The sequence below is a fragment of the Trachinotus anak genome, unplaced genomic scaffold, assembly GCF_046630095.1.
Source record: "Trachinotus anak isolate AG129_WGS33_773 ecotype Australia unplaced genomic scaffold, CSIRO_AGI_Tana_v1 ptg000002l, whole genome shotgun sequence".
In the NCBI taxonomy this organism is placed as follows: domain Eukaryota; kingdom Metazoa; phylum Chordata; class Actinopteri; order Carangiformes; family Carangidae; genus Trachinotus; species Trachinotus anak.
Genome location: NW_027273853.1, coordinates 27,783,593 through 27,804,090, shown reverse-complemented (window position 1 = coordinate 27,804,090; position 20,498 = coordinate 27,783,593). Strand labels below are relative to the sequence as shown.

General features: G+C 41.1%; 2 protein-coding genes across 6 annotated transcripts; both read left to right on the top strand.

The window, feature by feature from the left end:
• Window positions 1-680: 680 nt before the first annotated feature.
• dldh (dihydrolipoamide dehydrogenase) lies at window positions 681-7,340 on the top strand. Its single transcript, XM_071459869.1, has 14 exons — window positions 681-829; window positions 2,237-2,312; window positions 3,236-3,315; window positions 3,409-3,477; window positions 3,701-3,770; window positions 4,101-4,201; window positions 4,317-4,457; window positions 4,769-4,870; window positions 5,044-5,234; window positions 5,350-5,520; window positions 5,895-6,084; window positions 6,248-6,385; window positions 6,483-6,572; window positions 7,102-7,340. Exons 1-14 carry the CDS (start codon window positions 791-793, stop codon window positions 7,165-7,167), a joined length of 1,524 nt encoding a protein of 507 aa, XP_071315970.1. The 5' UTR covers window positions 681-790; the 3' UTR covers window positions 7,168-7,340.
• Window positions 7,341-8,910: 1,570 nt separating this feature from the next.
• syt8 (synaptotagmin VIII) lies at window positions 8,911-20,263 on the top strand. 5 transcript variants are annotated; one of them, XM_071459900.1, is made up of 10 exons: window positions 8,911-10,542; window positions 13,327-13,375; window positions 15,115-15,345; window positions 15,586-15,758; window positions 15,895-15,990; window positions 16,541-16,708; window positions 17,243-17,410; window positions 18,311-18,428; window positions 18,963-19,096; window positions 19,721-20,263. In XM_071459900.1, the coding sequence occupies exons 3-10, from the start codon at window positions 15,135-15,137 to the stop codon at window positions 19,955-19,957; spliced, it is 1,305 nt and encodes a 434-aa protein (XP_071316001.1). In that variant the 5' UTR covers window positions 8,911-10,542; window positions 13,327-13,375; window positions 15,115-15,134; the 3' UTR covers window positions 19,958-20,263. The 5 variants fall into 5 exon arrangements, with proteins under 5 accessions (XP_071316001.1, XP_071315983.1, XP_071316010.1 ...); XM_071459891.1 differs by lacking the exon at window positions 8,911-10,542 and adding an exon at window positions 11,874-12,331; XM_071459882.1 differs by lacking the exon at window positions 13,327-13,375.
• The last annotated feature ends 235 nt before the right edge of the window (window positions 20,264-20,498 follow it).

The window sequence follows — 20,498 nt, the reverse complement described above, 5'->3', positions numbered from 1 at the left end:
CTTCTGTGTCCAGGTTCCTTGTTGTCTTTGTGAGTCTTGATGCGAGAACTAACTGGGTCACCTCAACAGTTCAGACTGAACACAACTTGGTTTCTGACTTTATCTGCATTTATCACTCTGTGATCTGACCTTAACATTGTAGTCAAACCTTCCTTTTATTGCAGTGTGCTAATCATCTCCACATCATTTGCTATAATATTTTTTAATGTAAGATTGCAGTTCACACAAATAACAAACTCAGGATTTTATGGACCCGTTTAAAAGACATTTAACCTCAATTATCAAAACAAAACAAAAACAAAACAAACAAAAAAGGACTAATTAAAGAATAATATTGCAAGAGGGCAGTGGTGGAAAGTAACTAAGTACTTCAGTACTTATACTTTACATTTTATGTTATATTATACTTTTACTTCACAACATTTTTAGCAATTAATCGCTTTTCAGATTAAGAATAATATAAAGTTTATAAAAAATAACATTACATTTATGTAAAATTTTGCAATAAAAAGTATGATAAACTCAGGATTGGGGTTAGGCTTTTGATATTAAATGATAATATGAAATACTTTATGTTGAAATTTTTTTTTTTCAGTATCAGAGAGTATACTTTGCAATATCAGAATACACAATTTGTTATAGATTTGTGATTTGCAGCTTTCACAGTTACATACGTCATTCAGCGGCGACGTACAGGCGTGTTGAGTGGTACTGGGCGTGCGCAGTGACAGGAGTCCTTGGCTGGTCGGCCTGCTGTAGGTTACTGATCCTGTGAAGGGACACCGACGAAATGCAGAGCTGGACTCAGTTATACCGCTCTCTGGCCACGGTAAGCACGGATCTTACTAACCCACTATCCGGCATGTGTTGTCCGGATTAGTTTCAGGCTGGTTTCAGAAGCTGTGCGGCCCGTGGATCCTGGTGTTTTCAGATTCACGGCCCGGGCCCGGCTAGCGGGTCAGCTAACAGCTCTGGTCCCGTGAAATCAGATGGAGAGGACGCAACGTCAGACTCCACCGGGAAAACCTGCAATTCAGATTTGTTGTGGTTATTTGTTGAAAAAAAGATGTCGCTCAATATGTGTTTGATGTGGTGTCTAATTTCATAAGATTTCTTCTTTAATTCGGCGTGAGTAAAATGATCAGAAAAGCCCATATTTTAATAAAAATACGACTTTTGTTGTTATGGAAAGAGGTTACGTTAGCTAGTTCATACTGCAAACAAAACATTAACGTATTGAGATAAGTGATATTTCTTTCCCGAATATAAAGATTTCTACTAACATTAGAGATAAGTAGGTGACTTTTCAGTTATTTTCCCTACAAGCTATGTTAGCACGTCAAGCTAGTTAGCGGTGGTTACCTAACTCTTAATGTAAGTTATGTCAGAAGCTCAGCGACTTAAATTATGTCCTTTCACAACTTTACGCGGTTAACATCCACCTACTTTCTAATTATTCATATCTGCCGAGAAACTATGTTCAGTATTATTATCAGTGTTTTGTGTGAAAGCATGTTTAGCTAACTAGCCAGCAGCCTGCTCAGCTGGAGAGGCTAAAGAGTTGCTGGTTCAGTTCCCAACACTGACAGCTTGTGCCTGCTACAGCTGCATGTGTGTTGTGGGCAAATGACATAGTTTATTGATTGTTCTTCAAATATTAATGCATTGTTACTTCTTATATCATGACCTTAAAAAGTTAAAAAATAAAAATAAAAAAAGAAACAGTAATTGCAGCATATGCAAAAGTGAGCTCAAGCTCCTGGACAAGACAACGTTTTTAAACAAAACCAAAGAAAAGAAAATTCTGCTTGTGTCTTCCAATTTGTGTTTCCTCGCTTTGGATTTTTACATTTATGACTTTGTAATTGTGAGGCTGACACTCTCATGACAAGCTTTACATCTTCCCAAAATCTGTTTTTCACACAGTGAGTATTGTCAGTGTGTAGCAACTGAATGGGGAAATTTTTAATGAAGGAAATGCACAGAGTAAATAACAGGCAGGTGAGTGCGGAGCCTGAGAGTTTCCCTGTGAAACACTGAAGACAGACAGGCAGACAGAGAACAGATCAGGAACAAAGATCTCTGTATATTATAAGTGGAACTGGTTTGATTACTTTGACTTCGCTGTTGTTCTCCGAAATAATCTGAATTGCTCTCATGTACTATGTGAACGTAGTGTTTTACTTTTGACTTGTGACACTGTTTTCCTCCCTTGTGTGTTCTGTTTGGTTCAAAGCGGAGCCACCACCTCCCCTGCAAACTGCACGGAGCTACGGCCGTGTCGGTCAGGACCTATGCTGACAAAGCAGCAAGTAAGAAGACTGTAAATCTTATCACCTGTCTTCATTAATGATATCTTCTGTTATGAACTTTAGCCACATGTTCGATAGTTGTCGACCCTTAAACTGAAGCTGGACCTACTCGTTGCAATAATTAATAATTTCTGTGTCAGTTTTTAATTGGTTGATGCATCCACTTTCTACCATGTATCAGGGACCTGGTTGCACTAATTAATCATAGCATTAGAAATTATTATATATATGGTGCTACATTTCCTACTTTTGAAATAAGTGATCTTAGTGATTTCTGCAAAACCCTGACACAATACTACTACTAATAATAATAACTACTACTAGTACTACTACTGCTAATAATAATAATAATAATAATCTTTGAAGAAATGCAGCCCAAAGTGTTTAACAACAGATTATTTCAAGCACTGAGTATTTCACATGAATAAAGGCAAAATGAACATATAAACATTTTAAAACATTGACCCACATGATAATAACATAAAGATAAAATTAACTGAATAATAAAGAAATAGAAATTTAAAAAATGAAATAGAATCAAAAAAATAGCTATTATAGCATATATCATATAAGACTTAATGTCCTCATCTAAATGGTCTAAAATTAAAAAGTTATTAAAATGAAAGTTGTTGTGTTGATCAGACTTGACACCTACAGCAGGAAATCATCTTCAAACGTTGATTTAAACTCTCAACTGTCCTACATTGAGCTTTTTGCAGTGACTGTTGTGTATTTCCTGTGGGTTATGTCACAATAAAAGCCTCGCTGAAGCAGTAGACTGATCTCACCGGTCGCCAGGTTCAGCCCCGATCTTCAGAACTAAAACAGACTTTTATTGTGGGGAGGTTATGTCCTGTATCTTTCCCTGATGTCTTATCTCTGAGCTTCTGTGTGATAAACGTTGTTGTGTTGTTTCGCCGCAGTCGATGCTGACGTCACAGTGGTGGGCTCCGGTCCAGGGGGCTACGTCGCTGCCATCAAAGCTGCACAGCTTGGCTTCAAGGTAACCCCCCCCCCTCCCTGACGGCTCACCTACACCATTTATTTGCTGATAGAAATTCAACTTAATCATTGTTATGTGCGTTTCCTTTGACAGACAGTGTGTGTTGAGAAAAATGCCACGCTGGGGGGTACCTGTCTGAATGTCGGCTGCATCCCCTCAAAGGTTGGTGACTGTTTTCTCTCTGATCAGACCGGACAGTTTGACGGCTGTGGACAAATGTGGTTATTTCAGTGATTTATGAGCATCTCGTATTATTATCATCATCATCATCAGTTTACTCAGATCTTATTCTTCCAGTCTGCTCTCATTTTTTTTACATAGCCGTTCGGTTCCTCAGCATAAAATTCGAACAGGACACTGGTAACTGGATATTCTGTGTGTGCAGGCTCTGCTGAACAACTCCTACTTGTACCACATGGCTCATGGCAAGGACTTTGAAAGCAGAGGCATTGAAAGTAAGAGGCTCCACTGGACTTTAAAGGGACATTTTGTGTAGTCCAGGCTCTAAAGTGTCTTTCAGATGGAGTAGTGTTGTCTGGCTGGAGTTAAAGATGAGTTTCTGTTGCTCAGTCCTGTGTCTTTACATCAACATCCGTCTATTAAAGGGCAGAAAATCCAGAGAAAGATGCTGCTAACCATCATTTTCAGTGTTGATTAACCTGCATGAAAATGATGTTTAATAGATTATTGATGTAGATGGTGATTATTTTTCTGTGTAATCGACCAACTGCTCGAGATTCATGTGTGTGTATGTGTATGTGTGTGTGTGTGTGTGTGTGTGTCAGTTTCAGGCATCTCGTTGAACCTGGAGAAGATGATGGCTCAGAAGAGTGGGGCGGTCAAAGCTCTGACCGGAGGAATCGCACATCTCTTCAAACAGAACAAAGTCAGACTTCTCTCTCTCTCTCTGTGGTTTAATTGTTTTTTACCAACATCTTACTCACAGTCCGAACCTCGGATACCAGTGCTAACAGTGTGCCCCCCCCCCCCCCCCTCCCCAGGTGACCCATGTCAACGGTTTCGGGAGGGTGACAGGGAAGAACCAGGTGACAGCCACAACAGCAGATGGCGAGCAGGTCATCAACACCAAGAACATCCTCATCGCCACCGGCTCCGAGGTCACGCCCTTCCCCGGGATTCAGGTTCAGTTTCACTCCTTACAGATATTTCCAGGCCTTTTCCAAACATTTTGAAAGTCATGGAATTTCAGCGATCAGTGATTTAAAACAGCATTTCTAAAAAAAAGAAGTAGAAACAGTGAGCACACCTGTGGTCGCGCAAACTAATAGGACGATCTGACTGTGACCCGAACGGTCAGATCATTCTGACATGCCAGTGCAGATACTTTGACGACCTGAAAACCAAACATTCAACTAGAAAAGGTGTGAAATTAAAATGTTGAACTCCCTTCTTACGTTCTAATATGTTTTTGTTTGTTTATATGTTTGTGTAGATCGATGAAGACACCGTCGTGTCGTCGACAGGAGCTCTGTCCCTGAAGAAAGTGCCAGAGGAGCTGATTGTGATTGGAGCTGGAGTCATCGGAGTGGAGCTGGTCAGCATCACTTCAGCCTCGTTCACAGAGAAACTCATTAATATGTTAGACACTGTCTGATCCAGAATGAGGAGACATTAGCTCATGTGATCCTCAGCACTAACACTTTGTCACCTCTGAAAGTTTTGCTCTTTAGTCTTCGTCTCACAAATGTTTGACCTCCTCTCCTCCAGGGGTCAGTGTGGCAGCGTCTGGGCTCCAAGGTCACAGCAGTGGAGTTCCTGGGCCACGTGGGCGGCATGGGCATCGACATGGAGATCTCCAAGAACTTCCAGCGCATCCTGCAGAAGCAGGGCGTCAAGTTCAAGCTCAGCACCAAAGTCATGGGAGCCACCAAACGGCCCGACGGCAAGATCGACGTGGCGTGAGTGAAACACCCCTGAAGCTTCAGATCCTGTCAGGGCACCAGAGTCTGGATGACGTCTCTCTTTGGGAAGTGATCGGTAATAACCTGAGTGTCGGTGTGTTTGGTGTTTCAGAGTGGAGGCGGCGGCCGGAGGGAAGAACGAGACGCTGACGTGCGACGTGCTGCTGGTCTGTATCGGCAGACGACCTTTCACCCAGAACCTTGGTCTGGATTCTGTTGGCATTGAGCTGGACAACAGGGGGCGCATCCCCGTCAACAACCGCTTCCAGACCAAAGTACCCAGGTAACCACAGAGCTCAGGCTGACACAGTAACAGGCGTCTGAGAGAGACCACCTGACCTGTCAGCTCATTCATGATCAGCTCCTGGTCACAGGCAAACATCTACTGAATAATTATTTATTGGCTGCCATTCTTTTTCATGTAAGATTGTGAAAGAATCATGTTAAATATTTGCAGCTACACATTAATAAGCAAAGTAAATAATATACTTGACTGGAAATTCAAGTTTTATCAATAACAACACAAAAATGTAAAATTCAGAAAAAATGTTGAGAAGAAAAAATAAATTCACATAAATCAAAATGCAGCTTATAAAACTTGCCTCTTGCCCTTGGGTCAGTTTCAGTAACTGTGTTTTCCTCCCTCTCCTCCGTCAGTATTTATGCGATTGGTGACGTGGTCGCCGGGCCGATGTTGGCCCACAAGGCCGAGGACGAGGGCATCATCTGTGTGGAGGGCATGGCCGGCGGCGCCGTGCACATCGACTACAACTGCGTTCCCTCCGTCATCTACACACACCCTGAGGTGGCCTGGGTGGGCAAGACAGAGGAGCAGCTCAAAGAGGAGGTGAGAGTCAGGGACGAGGGGGTGGTGGTAATTGATGGGATTAATGTGGAAAACACAGCGGTTGCTTGTGTGGTAATGATGACTGGAAAACTATTGTCCCAGTTGTTTCCTGTGCTGAGTGTCCAGCGGTGTTTTACAGTCTTGGTCTTCTCCTCCTCCTCAGGGCGTCCCATACAAAGTTGGCAAGTTCCCCTTTGCAGCCAACAGCCGAGCCAAAACCAACGCCGACACCGACGGCCTGGTGAAGATCCTCAGCCACAAGGAGACAGACAGGATGCTGGGAGCGCACATCCTCGGATCTGTAAGAGCAAAAAACCGAATGAACGAACGCAGTCGGCATCAGAGGGACCAGCTGTGGTCCTCAGACATGTTGAACTGTGTGTGTGTGTTTCCTGCAGGGAGCGGGAGAGATGATCAACGAAGCTGCTTTGGCCATGGAGTACGGAGCTTCCTGTGAGGACATCGCCAGAGTGTGCCACGCCCATCCTGTACGTAACACACACACACACACACACACACACACACACAAATCACACAAGTCCATCACACATTAACACACTTCTGAAGGGCCGGACAACAGAAAGAAACGCTTCATTTTGTTAAGATGTCAAGATGTAAAATTCGGCCATGTCATAGAAATATTAATGAACTTTATTTATATAGCACTTTTCAAACAGCAGTAACAAAGTCACAATTAGTAATAAAATGCATAACACTCAACAGTAAACACCACAGTAGACCACGATAGAACCACAAGACTGAAAACCAACAAGATTAAACAGCAGTAAGAAAACATCAGCCTATACAGGTCGGCTTAAAACAGCGAAAGCATGGTCCCCCTTTGTTTTGGTACAAAGGTACTACTTCATGAAGTCGGCTTTTCTTAGCTACAGACTGGTCCTGATGAGCAGTGGTCACACAGATGTAAAAGAAAAATACGTTTCTCAAATCTGCTTTGTCCTTCTCCTCTCTCCTGCTCCTCTTCATCCACCCTCTCTTCCTCCTCCTCCTCCTCAGACGGTGTCGGAGGCCTTCAGAGAAGCGAACCTGGCCGCCTCCTTTGGCAAAGCCATCAACTTCTGATCCACCAGCCGCTGTCGCACCTTCAGTGTACATAACAGAGGAGAAACAGGAAGCTGTGTGTCTGCGTCCAAACCTTCATCCGACCCTCTGTACATCAGCACTGTACCACATTTAGTTCTAATGTTATTTAAATGTTCAGTAAAATAATAAAGGGGGTTTGGGCGGTAAATAAACACTGACTGCAGATCAGTCCTCTTGTTTTCCAAACACATAGTTTGAAATATCCCAGAAGAGAATATGATGCATTTATCTACAGGACATAGACAGATACATATTATCATGGCTGCGGTTTCTCTTGTAAAGAAGAAAGGAGTGTTTTTGTTTTTCGGTTTTTCTTTTTTTTTCTTTTTTCTTTTTTCTTTTTTTAAACAGTGTCAAACAAACACAACAAACCTGACGAGTAATCAGGGCGGGAAACTTCAAATTCAGCTTTTAAAGGTCAAATCTGCTCCTGCAGAGGCACAGTGTTATGCATGGACTCACTAAATCACATGACGTGTTCCCTCAAATGTGTTTTGTGTAACCAGTCGAGGTATAATGAGGTGAAAACCAGGTAAAGACAGCAGCTTAAAAAGTTGGAGACACAACAAAAAACACTGAACAAAAATATAAATGCAACTTTTTAGTTTTTCGCTCCCATTTTTCAGGAGTTGAAATAAAAGACTTAAGAGCTCAGAAAAGGCTCCTTTCTTTTAAAACTGGTTCATAAATGTGTTTAAATCTGTTAGTGAGCTCTTCTCCATCCACCTGACAGGCGTGGTAAATCCTGATGCTGATTACACAGCAGGACTGTTGCACAGGTGTGCCTCAGGCTGGTCACAATAGAAAACCACGATAAGATTTGTTTTATTTTGAAAAACAGACATTTATTAGCCACTGAACTGTGGATTTCCCATGAATTTGGCTACAGATTTTCATTTTTTGGGAGGAGGGTTGTGGATCAGGACCATGACCCTAGAAACCCACAGTTCAGTGCCTAATAAATGTCAATTTTTCAAAATAAAACCACATTATAAAATGGCCTTTTACTGTGACCAGCTAGAGGCACACCTGTGGAACAATCACACCGTGGAATCAACATCTGGATATCCCTCACCTGTCAGGTGGATGGAGAAGTGCTCACTAACAGATTTAAACACATTTGTGAAGAACATTTAAGTGTGTGTAGAATAAATCTTAATCTTTTATTTCAGTGAAATTAAAAGTGCTGCATTTCTAATTTGAAGTTACGAGTCATGAAATTATAGGAATAGAAATAAGGATAAAAAAAATAAAAATTCCTCATGCAACAGAACAAACAAGTTTTTTTTTATTTCTGTGACTTGTGGGAATTGTTTTAAAAGTCAAAACTTTAAAAATCCAAAACTTCCTTTGACGACACTGATCTGGTCTGAAACAGAAGATGAACATGTTCAAACGTTTGTGTCTGCAGAGCAGGAACCAGCAGATTTCTGTGTCACTGAGTGGATCTAACTTTTTAATGTTGAAGCTAAGAAACTGTTTCCTGCTCTGATTACTTCACTGTGATTGGCTCTGGCCTGTTCATGCTTATTTCACCATTTAAACCAATAAATACAGCAACCATAAAAATAAAAAAACTAAGTGATTACTTTGTGTTCAGGCCTCAGTCTGTGTGATAAGAAGGTAGAAGTGAGTTCACAGAAACTCAGTGATTGTTCATATTTCAGACAGTTTCCATCATTTTACTGGCATCTGTAATTTTAGTATCACTACGATGTGATGAGCTGCTTTGTGAGATTATCAGCAGACAGTAGAGCACAGGCACAAACACAGTGGTCGACAGTAAACACGAAACACAGTTCACTGCGTAGTCATTTCAGAGCCGGTGACTTTTTTCATTTTCTATAAGAGGATGTGTGGAGTTTGAATTTCACAGTCACTGAAATACAATTGTAGACAGTAAAGACGGTGAATAACTTTGCAAGCTAGCGAGTAAGTTACTTCAGGGAGAAATGTAGTTTAGTTACCTGAAACTAGCCAGGAAGAGTAGTTCAAACTACTTTGTGAAAAATTGAAACACATGATATGAAATTATAGCAAAATATAAAACAAAAAGGTCACATGCACAAAATCAGAAAAAAATGACACTCAATTGAGTTTATTGCAAAAAGTGCCCCACTTGCCTCTGAGGGGTTGTTTATACCAGTGAGAAAAAAAAGGCAAAATCCTGGCAAGAATAACGAGAAATTGACTTTCAGGGCTTCCGTACAGGTCATAACATGTTACAGTAGAGAAGCAATGCTAAAATAAAAATAAGAAATCACTCCTCTCCATTTATGCCCCAGAATTGTAGTTTCAGTAGTTCACTACACAGAAATAGTAATTTAACTACTTCAGTCACTTTGCACACATGAACCTAGGAAATAGTATGTTGCATCTTCATTAAAACATAACCAATGTCCACACAGCAGGAATGTAGTTTAGTTGGTTTCATTTACTGGACCATCAACAGCATGGCGGGATAACAACATCAACATGGACTCCCTTCTGGTTATACTTCTTTTACATTCAACCCCAACCTTGACCTGTAACTGCAACTGTTACTCTGTGAGGCACAAACAATAATTATCCTACTATACCACATAGTAGAAATGTTTGGCTGCACTGGACTTGTTAGGAACTTGGAGGCAGCAGGACCCAGACTTGATGGGTGGTGGGTCAGTGGTGGCCCTCATCAAAGTCTGGACCAATCCATCCAATACCTGATGAGCAATTTCTCTAAAAAAACATGAATGTCAACCTGCTGGAGGAAAAGTCTGCGGATCATTAAAGTCAGTCGGGTTCATCCTCTGGGAACCAGGAATATCTGCATAAAATCTCATCATAATCCATCTGATAATTTCATGTTTTTCACTGGACAGTGGAGGTGAACCGAGCACCAGCCACAGAGCCGTGGCCTCTTGACTGAATGAAAACAACAAGGATTAAATGGTAGAAACCATAAAACAACATATTAAATTATTATAATCTAAGTGAATGCTATAATAGAAGCCACTGTTGAGCCCTGGAGGTGAATTTGACGACTGCTTCAGAAAAACAGACGCTGTATTCAGTGATCAGACTTCCTCCTGTTGCTCTGGTACAAGACTCAGACTGTATTTGAGTAACTTGTATTTTAGCAGCAAAGACTCCACCTCTGTTTGAACACTGACTACGCAGGTATCTGTGTGTGTGTGTGTGTGTGTGTGTGTGTGTGTGTGTGTTCAGCAGGTGTGGTGCAGGCTGGAGCAGACACACTTGCAGAGTTGAAGGTGGCCGACTGAAGTTGAGCAGCTTTGACAGAGTTTAACAGCCGCCTGAACAAACGGAGAAGAGATGAGGTTTAAATAAAGAAAGTCTCATCGTTGTGCTCAGGTACTGTCACTGTTTTCTCTTTTGAATCCAGAGCCAAACGTTCACTTCTCTTTCAGCACAGAAGACAACATGAAGGTGACACAGTTGATTCTACAGTCAGTGTCTTGTGTCTGTGGACGTTTGTTTTCTTTGTGTTTAAATCCTAAAAATCTCGGGGACCACCGTCACTGTTTCACTAACACCTGCACTCGTCTCTTTCACTTTTTCTTTTCTCCTGTCTTTTTATTTCATTCATTCCTCATCTTTTTCTTCCCTTCTCCTTTCTCTTTTCTTTCTTTTACTCTTTCTCCCTTTTTCCTCTTTCCTCCTTTCTTTTTCCATCTTTCCTTTTCTTCCTCCTCTTTTTTCATTCTTTCTTCCAAACGTTCCCTCTTTTTGTTTTTTCTCTCTGCTTCCTTTAATTCTTACTCTTCCCTTAATCTTTCATTTTTTCTGCCACTTTTCTTCAACTCTCATTCTTTTCTTTGTTTTCACCTGTTTGTCTTTTTTGTCACTTTATTTTTTTTATTTTTTTCTTGCTGTTTCCTGTTTTTTTATCTCTTCTTCTTCCCTGATTTTTCCCATTGTTCCTCTTCTTTCTTTCCGTGTTTCTTCCCTCGCTCCCCTTTTTCTTTTCTCCTCCAGCCATTTTTATTTTTCCCTTCTTCCTGTCTTCTCCTCTTCTTTCTTTCTTTCTTTCTTTCTTTCTTTCTTAACCATTTTTGTTCTCTGCACTTGTTTTCATTGCGTTCTGTTTCTTCAGTTTCTCGTGTGGGATTTTACTGTAAACAGCTCGAGGCTGTTTGTGGACGTCAGGTCACTAAACATGTTTTTCAGCCTGATGATGAAATTCAAACTTTTCACCTGCTGCAGTGAAACTCTTCACTCTTCACCTGCTCAGTTTCTCCTCATCATGAAGCAGAACGTGTTCTCCATCAGTTCATTTCTGAAGGTCTTACACTTCAGGAGACTTCACACCGTGTTGTTGCACATTTGGTTCCTAAGTTCATGTTTCTGATTGGTTGAATCCTTCTGACTTCGGGTTCCCCTCAGTTTTCCTGTCAGTTTAGTGCTAGTTTGCAAACATCAGCATGAGAACACACTAAACTAAAGTGTTAAACATTGTATTTACAGAACAACAAGCGTGTTAGCTAACGTTGCTGAAGACTCTTAGTCCTGTTTTCTCAGATGGGTTTGAAGGATCTCCAGCTCTGGGCCAGTTGTGATACGAGTTAGTGCTTCGTTTTGAACATGATGAGCGGAGGAAAGGTGCTGCACTGTGGGGTGGAGCAGGGGGAGGACGGAGCTGGGATGTGGCGACAGGGGAGCTGCTGTGCGTCGACACTGGGGGACAGGACAGTGTCGTCTCTCAGTCCATCAGATGAATCAAGCAGCTTCATGTCCTGCCGCCTGAGTCCTGCTGGGGGCTGCACTGTGTGTACATTCAGATCTTTGAGTAAAGACTGAGACTCTTGTTTTCTTGCTTCAGGCCAACAGAGCGGAACAGGAAGGGGACTTGTTTTTGTCACAGACCACTTTCACTGTTTGAGTAGACAAATAGTTGTTTGGAAAGAGGCCGGACTCCCGATGATTAGAGTGAAAACAGACTGGATGCAGATGGAGGGCGGAGGCGTTTCCTCTCTTTTATCAGTTCTGGGTTGTTTTTAGGGAAGGTCCAGTCTCTCCATCAGACGTCACTTCCTTCCTCTTCCATCGTTTTATTGTGAGCAGGTCTGAAGCGCTTTAGCCTCAGCCCGTCGTCCGGAGGGAAGGAGCAGGGATGTCGACGTTTCTCTAAAACTCGTCAGCAGTGAGTAAAATATTTCACTTGCAGCTTTAGTCAGTGAGATGCTTCTTTGGCTTGATTTTGGAAAAACCAGAGGGTGTTTTGCATTTATGAGTTGAGATACTTGAGGAAGATGGTTGTTAATGGTGAATAACAGACAGTTTCAGAGAAGAAACTGTCTTTTTGTGGTTATTTGTTTTTGAATAATTTATTTTATTACATTTTCTGGATGATGAACCAGGTGTAACTGTTTTCTGTTGATTGGTGATCACATGATATGTCCTTTAAAAAGAGAACTCACCGCAGTCAAAGCCAAAGTCAGCAGCATGTTGATCACAAATAAATTTACTCAGCAAATCAACACATGAGGTGACTCTTCTGCTCTTTTTGCCCACTGGAGGGTTTTTTTTTTTTACTGACAGTTTCCTGTTATCACCTGAGACGCATCATGATGATGTCATCGGGGTTATGTTGAGTTACGGTCTGGACACACCTGGATTTTAAAGGCAAAATGAAGTCACTGCAGTGAGGAGGTGAAATTAATCCTCAGAGTTCAGCTTTTTGTCAAGTTTGTGCCTTTGACCAATAACGATCCATCTTGATGGATATTGATCTTATTGGCTGTGTTGCACCATCCAATCATATTGAACCGTTTACAGACAGTGATCAGACAGGAGTCAATGGTACAAACAATGAATAAACTGTGCGAACTTGTTAGAGACCGAGGGAAGCTAACGAACTTGGCGCTGAGCTAAGCTAACTCATCGTTAGCGAGGTTGCTAACTCAAGAAGCTTTACTTTCCCTCTTCAGAGACTTTTTATTGAATGAAATGGTTTACAGTGGTGAACAATAAACCAGGGGACAGTAAATAACACAGAAGAAAGAAAGTAGAGAGAAGCTCCACCAGCTACAGCAGTTCACCAGCTAAGGGCCAGAAAGTGACCCTGGGAGGGCCCCTACCCAACCTAAAATTACTATTGTTTTGACTCCTATTTATGGTCTTTTTTGTCCCTTTCAGGTTGTTTTCGTGTCTTTAACTGAGCTGAACTGAATACAGCAGATTTCAGGTAAAAACTCAGAGACATAGATTTCTATCATTATACTGCTACTATACTGAGTGTGTGCTCTTATATTTATAGGGAAAATTAGTGCAGAAAACAAATGATAAAACTAAAAAGTACCACAGACTTAATTTTTGGTAAATAAGGTGCACAAGGTGTTAATGGGAATATTGCTGTAAACACATGACTGCAGCGTCTAAGGTCCACACACTGCAGTGGATTTAAGGCGTCTATCAGGAGCTCGTCTTTGTGAGGATAAATTTGAATGAATTGACTTTAAGACTGTGGATGCTTTTTGAAAGTGTTTACCTTTTTTCACCCTGAGAACATTTTGTAGAAATATGTTTGGGTTGTTTTTGTAAACTGAAGAGCTTTCAACCTTTTTGAACCCGACTGTGCCAGTAAGGTGCAGTTATCTATTTGCTTCCAGGCCTGTTAATTGAACTGTGTTGTTATCAGAGTGTCAATCAGGCTGAGGGTTAATGTGCTGCTGCTGTTTGTTCATGGTGGAGGCCTGCAGGTGGAATTCCACTCAGTCACGTCAGCAGAGTTTCATGGTTGCGATGTTTGTTTGATTTTATACGTCACTGTTATTAAGAAACCTCCAAACACCAGTTTGTCCAGGAATATCAGGACGGTGGATGGTTTCATGGTGTTTATGCTGATATTCTATCCAGGTTTATTTGCTTTTTTCTCAAGGGGGTACATTTAATAAACCAGTGGTTGGATTGGTTCCTTTTGCTATAATATCTGTCCATGGTTAATCGGGCCAAGTCGTCAGCCTTCAGATGTTCAATCCTGATGTTTAAGATCCTTCTAAACGTCCTGATGGTGAATCTGCTTCAGCCTCAGCGGTGAAATCTTCAGTCTCACGTTAAGATTATATTTACAGTTTTTGCAATATCTTTATCCAGCCTGGACGAGTCTGGAAATAACTAACGGCTTTACTGGTCAGTCAGCACTTATTTGGCTCTGAGCCTCTCCTCCGATTGGCTGACTGTTTTCTGAGTGATCCAATGAAAATATAGCAGATTTCATTTAAACACTCAGAGAAACCAAATTCTGCAAGGTTGGATGGTGGGTCCAGGTGGGCGGGGCTTGGGAGGGCGGTGACTGCTTTGTTGTGACATCACAAAGTCCCAGAAGTCCTGACGGCTGGTTTTAAGGCTCAGTTTCTGAATACAGGCTGTGTGCATTTCTCTGTGGACTGAGGCTTTGATACTTTCACAGTATTAATATAGAACCTAGACCTGCTTTATAATCACAAACACATGGACATCTACCTTTAGACTGGATGGGACCTTTCAGAATGAGCATTTTACTGTCCTGTATGTGCCATCCTCCTTCTTTGGTCGCCGTTGCCACAAGTTTGAAAACACGTTGATAGTTCCTCCCCTTCTGTTATGTAGCCAAGATGGCAACTGTTCAGGGTGAGAAGTGTTCATTGTTTTACACTCGACTTTTTTAATGTTTTGAGTGCACCATCCGGGTACTCGTAGTACACTGCATGTTGTCGTACTTGTCAGTTTGGACGCATTTATACTATACTCTGAAAATAGCAAGTGTGCATTTCCTTTCTTTACAAAACATGTTCAAACGTGAATTTTCAGGTATTTTAAATCCAGTATTATTTACTTTTTTGCAGTACTCTTCTCCCCTTCCTTTACCGCCACATGTTGATCAGTAACATGTGACGTAACCAGTGACGCCCCCTATGACCACTAGAAACCTCTTTCCTCTTCCAGAGCTCCTCATCCTCTTCATCATGCCTCCCACCCATCAACCAGCACACAATTCATCTCATCCAGCACATAATGCGTCAGCTTCATGGGCTCCACCCGTCATGACAGACCTGCCACCGACAGCTCACCCCATTACCGTCATCTCCACCACCTTCACCCCCACTAACACCACCATCAATCCAGTTGCTGCTGCTGCTATCCATTTCTTCGACGACCTGCTGGACCAGATCCCCCGTAAGTCACCAAACTACAGTTTTTTGATATATTAAGTCTTCCAGTCCTTCAGGACAGGATCTGTTAATATCCAGGATGAACAGGAGGAATAATTACAGCAAGTAAAACCTGTTTCAGTGTACACACAGGCATCTGATTGTTTTGAGACACAATTCTCTCCTTTAATGCAGCAGTGTTTTTGGCTTCGTGTGTACGTGCATGACACAGTAAATAAGTGTGCACCTGTCTCATCCCGTGCAGTGCCTCGATGGGCGATCTACACCATCTTTGTGGCCGGCGCTCTGCTGATCCTGCTCTGCTGTCTGTGCATCTGCATCAAGTGCTGCTGCAAAGGGAAGAAGAAGAAACGGCAGAAGAAGAAGGATGAGAACATCAACCTGAACGGGGTCAACGGGAAAACCACCACAGCCCTGGTGAGTCACTGGGACTCTGAGTCTGTCCTGTTCACACGCTCACACCTGGGTGATGTACAGCAGTTTGTTTTTCCAGGTTCTGCTTGTGTCAGTTCTGACTGGTGTCTCACCTGCTGTGTCTCCTGTGCTCCGACAGGTTCAGCCAGATGTTGCAGATGTGGACTATGGCTCGACCAAGAAGGAGAGAGGAAAGCTGCTGTACTCTCTGGAGTACAACGCTGCTCTGTCTGAGGTGATTCAGCGTCACAAGCAAAGCAAACGCTGCTCAGATTTGTTAAGCATCACCGTTGCCTCTGGCAGCAGAACAGATGTTATACAGAAAAAACATCTGCAGTTTTGGTAGATTTTGTTCTAAAACTCAGACTTTCCAGGATCTGCCACCGGACGCATCCTGGTCTTATCTGCACTCTGAGGGTTTGATAACCTGGAGATAAGTAATGAATCACAGAATAAATAGTTATGATTTGGCTTTGTCTGTATCTTTTAAGACAGAGCACAAGGACAATATAAAACTGTTGGCAATACAGTATGATTATTCCATTGATATGAAGTAAATTAAACCTGTCAAAAGTTTGTTATAAAGTCTGGCTTTAATTCACCGTTTTACCATCTGTGTCACTAATTTCCTCTCACACAGGAACACATTCTCCTGTCAAGCTTGTTTTTATAAATCCCAGCCTTTCTGTGGAAACTGACGTTTGCACGTTTCAGTCCCAGGAACCAGGACCTGATGAGAAAGATCAGAGCTAAACTAAAGCTCTGTTTCCTGTTGGTCTCTGCAGCTCACAGTCGGGATCAAACAAGCCGGCGGCCTGATGGCCATGGACCTGGGAGGAAGCTCGGACCCGTACGTCAAAGTCTACATCTGCCCCGACAAATCCAAAACCTGCGAGACCAAAGTGTTCAGAAACACGCTGAACCCCGTCTTCAACGAACAGTTCAACTTCCAGGTAGGAGGTGGCTGTGATTTAGTTAGATACAGTTTAAACATGGCTGAGTGAAATACACTTAGAATCTGTATCAGAGCCTCACAAACAGAAACTGATCATTGTTCCATTTACAGAGGCTTTTAATTTGAAGTAACGAGGACGTGACCTGCTCAGAATCTTGGTTTCTCCTCATTTAGAGCTGAAACAATGAGAATGCTTTCATCTGTTTGATTCGTAAACTGAATATATTTTAGTTTTGGACTCTTGGTCGGACAAAACAAGAAATCTTTCACAATTTTCTTACATTTAATAAACCAAACGATTAATCAATATTGGGATATTGAACATTTCCAGCCGTTACTTCTGCAGTGTGTGAAGTTAAGACACAAAAACAACAAGTTGATCTCCCCCTCGCTCTGTCTTGTGACTCTAGTTTGTTTTCTCAAAAGCCTCAAAGAGTAAAACTAAAATAATATTTAAACTGACAAACTGTTCTTCCTGAACCCCGCTTCTCTGCCTGCTTCTATCATCTGTTGAACTATCTTGTGCTTCCAGATATCCAAGTCCTCCCTCCTGAAGTCGACGGTGGTGATGAAGGTGTTCGACTTCAACAGATTCTCCAAACACAACATCATCGGCGAGCTCAGGGTGCAGCTCTGCAATGTCGACTGGAACCACGTCATCGAGGAGTGGCAGGACCTGGCCGAGCCCGCCAAGTTCGAGGTAGAGGAGCGAAAAGAGTCTCTGGACAAACCAGAAACAGTGATGCTTTGAGCCAAACAATGATAATACTAGCATGGACAATTTCACTGTCTTAGTGTTTTGCACTAGAATAAAATACAGAGTATCAGTGTTTTTAAAAATCATCCTCTGAGGACCATGAACCAAATGTCACAGCAATCTAACCAATAGTGTAGCTATTTAAATTATAACCAAGAATAACAACCTCATGGTGGAGCTACAGGAAAGGTCAGTGGGATTTACCCTCTGGAGACAATGAATGTCTGTAGTAAACTGTATAAAAACAATAATAATATTAATAATATTTTCTTTATAGAGCCCTTTAAAGGCACTCCAACCCTCTACATAGAAAGATTTAGCAAAAAGAAGTTATACTCAGAAACAGAGCAGTAAATACCCAGTATTTAAAGTAGGAGGGTGAACAGACGTAAATACAGGAAAAGAGAAAAAGATGAGAGATCAGTGACACAGGTGAGTGTTAAAATGATTTTTATAAAGACAAAAAGAGAGAAACCTGTGTTTGATTTCTGTCGCGCAGACCAACAGGCACAGCCACACCACTGACACTGAAGGTTCAGGACTCTGTCCTGATTTATATCTGGCCTGCTGCACTTACACCGTAGTTGTTTGCTTTACAGTAATTTAAAACCTAAATCGCATTTCAACATTATGTCCATCAAAACACATTTTGTTTTTAATGCTGAAGCTGAACTGGACAAAACAACAAGATGCAGGTTGTAAAAAAAGGTCCTTAAAGGTTTCAGTATTTTACAAAACAAAATGAAATTTGTTGTGTTGTCAAAGGCTGTAATATATCAATATATACATAATTCAAAGTCAGTGTAAAGACTTGTGTGTGACGGTGATGTCTGTGGGCTGCAGGAAGAAGAACTGGGGGAGATCTGCTTCTCTCTGCGTTACGTTCCCACTGCCGGCAAACTGACCGTGGTGATCCTGGAGGCCAAAAACCTGAAGAGCATGGACATCGGAGGATCCTCAGGTCAGACTGAGACCAGATCTCAGATCCAAACCATTCACAGCCCAGAAAGATTTACAACATCAGACAGCAGTAACTCGAGAAATAATTAATAATTATTAATGTAGTTTTTTAGGATGATAATTCCTCAAAAACAAAATAATAAAATTGTCAGTTGAAATCAGATTCTAAACTCAGTGTTTAGTTACGGTAAATTGTTGTTGTACAATTCAGTTTTGATTATTTTAATTTGTATATATATATATGATTTTTTGTACATTTTTGTATTATATATATCTATATAGTATAATATTTATATATTAGATAAATAATATATAATATTAAATAATAAGAACAATAATAAATATGATATTAAATTAAATATATTTATATATTAAAATATTTAATCTTCTAAACAATCTTTTTGAACAAATTTCTCTTAATTTCCTCAGAAGAAGAAATTGAACCTGCACGTAAGAAAAAAAAAGTTTATGGAAACACATGTATAAGTTACAGAATCTGATATCTGAATGAATTTATTTCACCTGTTGTTTTTAGATCCTTATGTGAAGGTGCAGTTGGCTCTGGATAAGAGGAAGTGGAAGAAAAGGAAGACGTCCATTAAGAAGAAGACGCTGAACCCTTATTACAACGAATCCTTCACCTTCGACGTGTCATTTGAACAAATCCAGGTGAGACAGATGCAGGACCTTTGAGGCTGATATTAATAATTGAGAGTTTTAAAAAACCTTATAAAGTCTTATCAGCTGTTATTAATAATTTTACATAAACTCGCACCATAATCAAACATTTGATCCCTTTGGTTCAAGATATGTAACGAATGCAACATTTTACAGTGTAAAAAAAAAGGAATAGAGACGCTGCATTTCAATGACCTCAATCCCATTTTGGATATTACTCTACTGACATATTTTTGCATTTATATTATTTATAGTCTTTTATGTAAACATTTTTGAGTATTTTCACACTTTACTGCATGACAGAAATGTGTTCAACTTTCTTAAGCCTCAATAACAATTTTATTACAGACAAAATGCTAAATAATTGTTATCTAACATATGTTTTTCTCATTTATTTATGACAATGCCTACATAAAAAGGAAATACATATAACAATGAGAAATGTATTTGACTTCATTTCTTTAAATTGTTAGTATTTAAGCATTTTAAATCTTTCGTAGAGCAGTGATTTTAAAGGCAGATTTCTCAAAATCTAAACCAGTGAAACCAAAACTGTCTGACTGGACTGAAATCACACTGAACTCTGCTGAAACTTTTCCTGCCTGTCGTCCTCAGAGGGTGAACCTGGTCGTCTCTGTGTGGGACCATGATGCCATGACCAGGAACGACGCCATGGGGAAGATCTTCCTGGGGTGCGACGCCACCGGGAACCAGCTGAGGCACTGGGCCGACATGTTGTCCAACCCGCGGCGGCCGGTCGCTCAGTGGCACAGTCTGCTGTCGGCCCAGCAGGTCAACTCCACCCTGATTCTGAAAAAGAAGATCCCCCTCCGCAACAAACTGCCCTTCTGATGGAGAACACACACCGGTGGAGCTTCGTCGAAAAAACATTCAAAACTCTTCAGATGAAGAAATTTAGATATAGTTTAATATCATTTCTCAGATGCTCTTCTGGGATTATTTTATCTATCTGATTGATGACTGTGTATTACACATTAAAGATTAACAATTATATTTTAATCATAAAGTGAATTTTACTATCAACAATGAGCACTTCTTTCCTCCTGTATGAGCTGCAGTTTTCCTCTCCACATTTCATCCCTCAAACCTTCAAAGAGTTTGTAGTAAAATGTATTAAATATGTTGTCATCACATCGATTGTATGTGTCCAGCTCTCAGCTGAGCCGTGGCCCCTCCACCTGGAAATCCTTGAATTCTCTAGTGCAATGGTTCCCAACCTGTGGGCTGGGGCCCACTGGTGGGCCACGAAGGTATTGCAAATGGACCAACAAATCATTTGCAAAATGGTATGATTTTGCTGAAAACATGTAATTATTAAAAATATTATGTTATGTTATGTTGGGCCGCCAACATTTTAGAGATTTTCAGTTGG

Coding starts and splice junctions, on each gene's coding strand:
- dldh (XM_071459869.1), top strand. CDS start 791: ATGCAGAGCTGGACTCAGTTATACCGCTCTCTGGCCACG. Junction 3,771..4,100: donor TGAAAGCAGAGGCATTGAAA/GTAAGAGGCTCC, acceptor TGTGTGTGTCAG/TTTCAGGCATCTCGTTGAAC. Junction 4,202..4,316: donor ATCTCTTCAAACAGAACAAA/GTCAGACTTCTC, acceptor CCCCCTCCCCAG/GTGACCCATGTCAACGGTTT.
- syt8 (XM_071459882.1), top strand. CDS start 15,135: ATGCCTCCCACCCATCAACCAGCACACAATTCATCTCATCCAGCACAT. Junction 15,991..16,540: donor ACAACGCTGCTCTGTCTGAG/GTGATTCAGCGT, acceptor TGGTCTCTGCAG/CTCACAGTCGGGATCAAACA. Junction 19,097..19,720: donor TGTCATTTGAACAAATCCAG/GTGAGACAGATG, acceptor TGTCGTCCTCAG/AGGGTGAACCTGGTCGTCTC.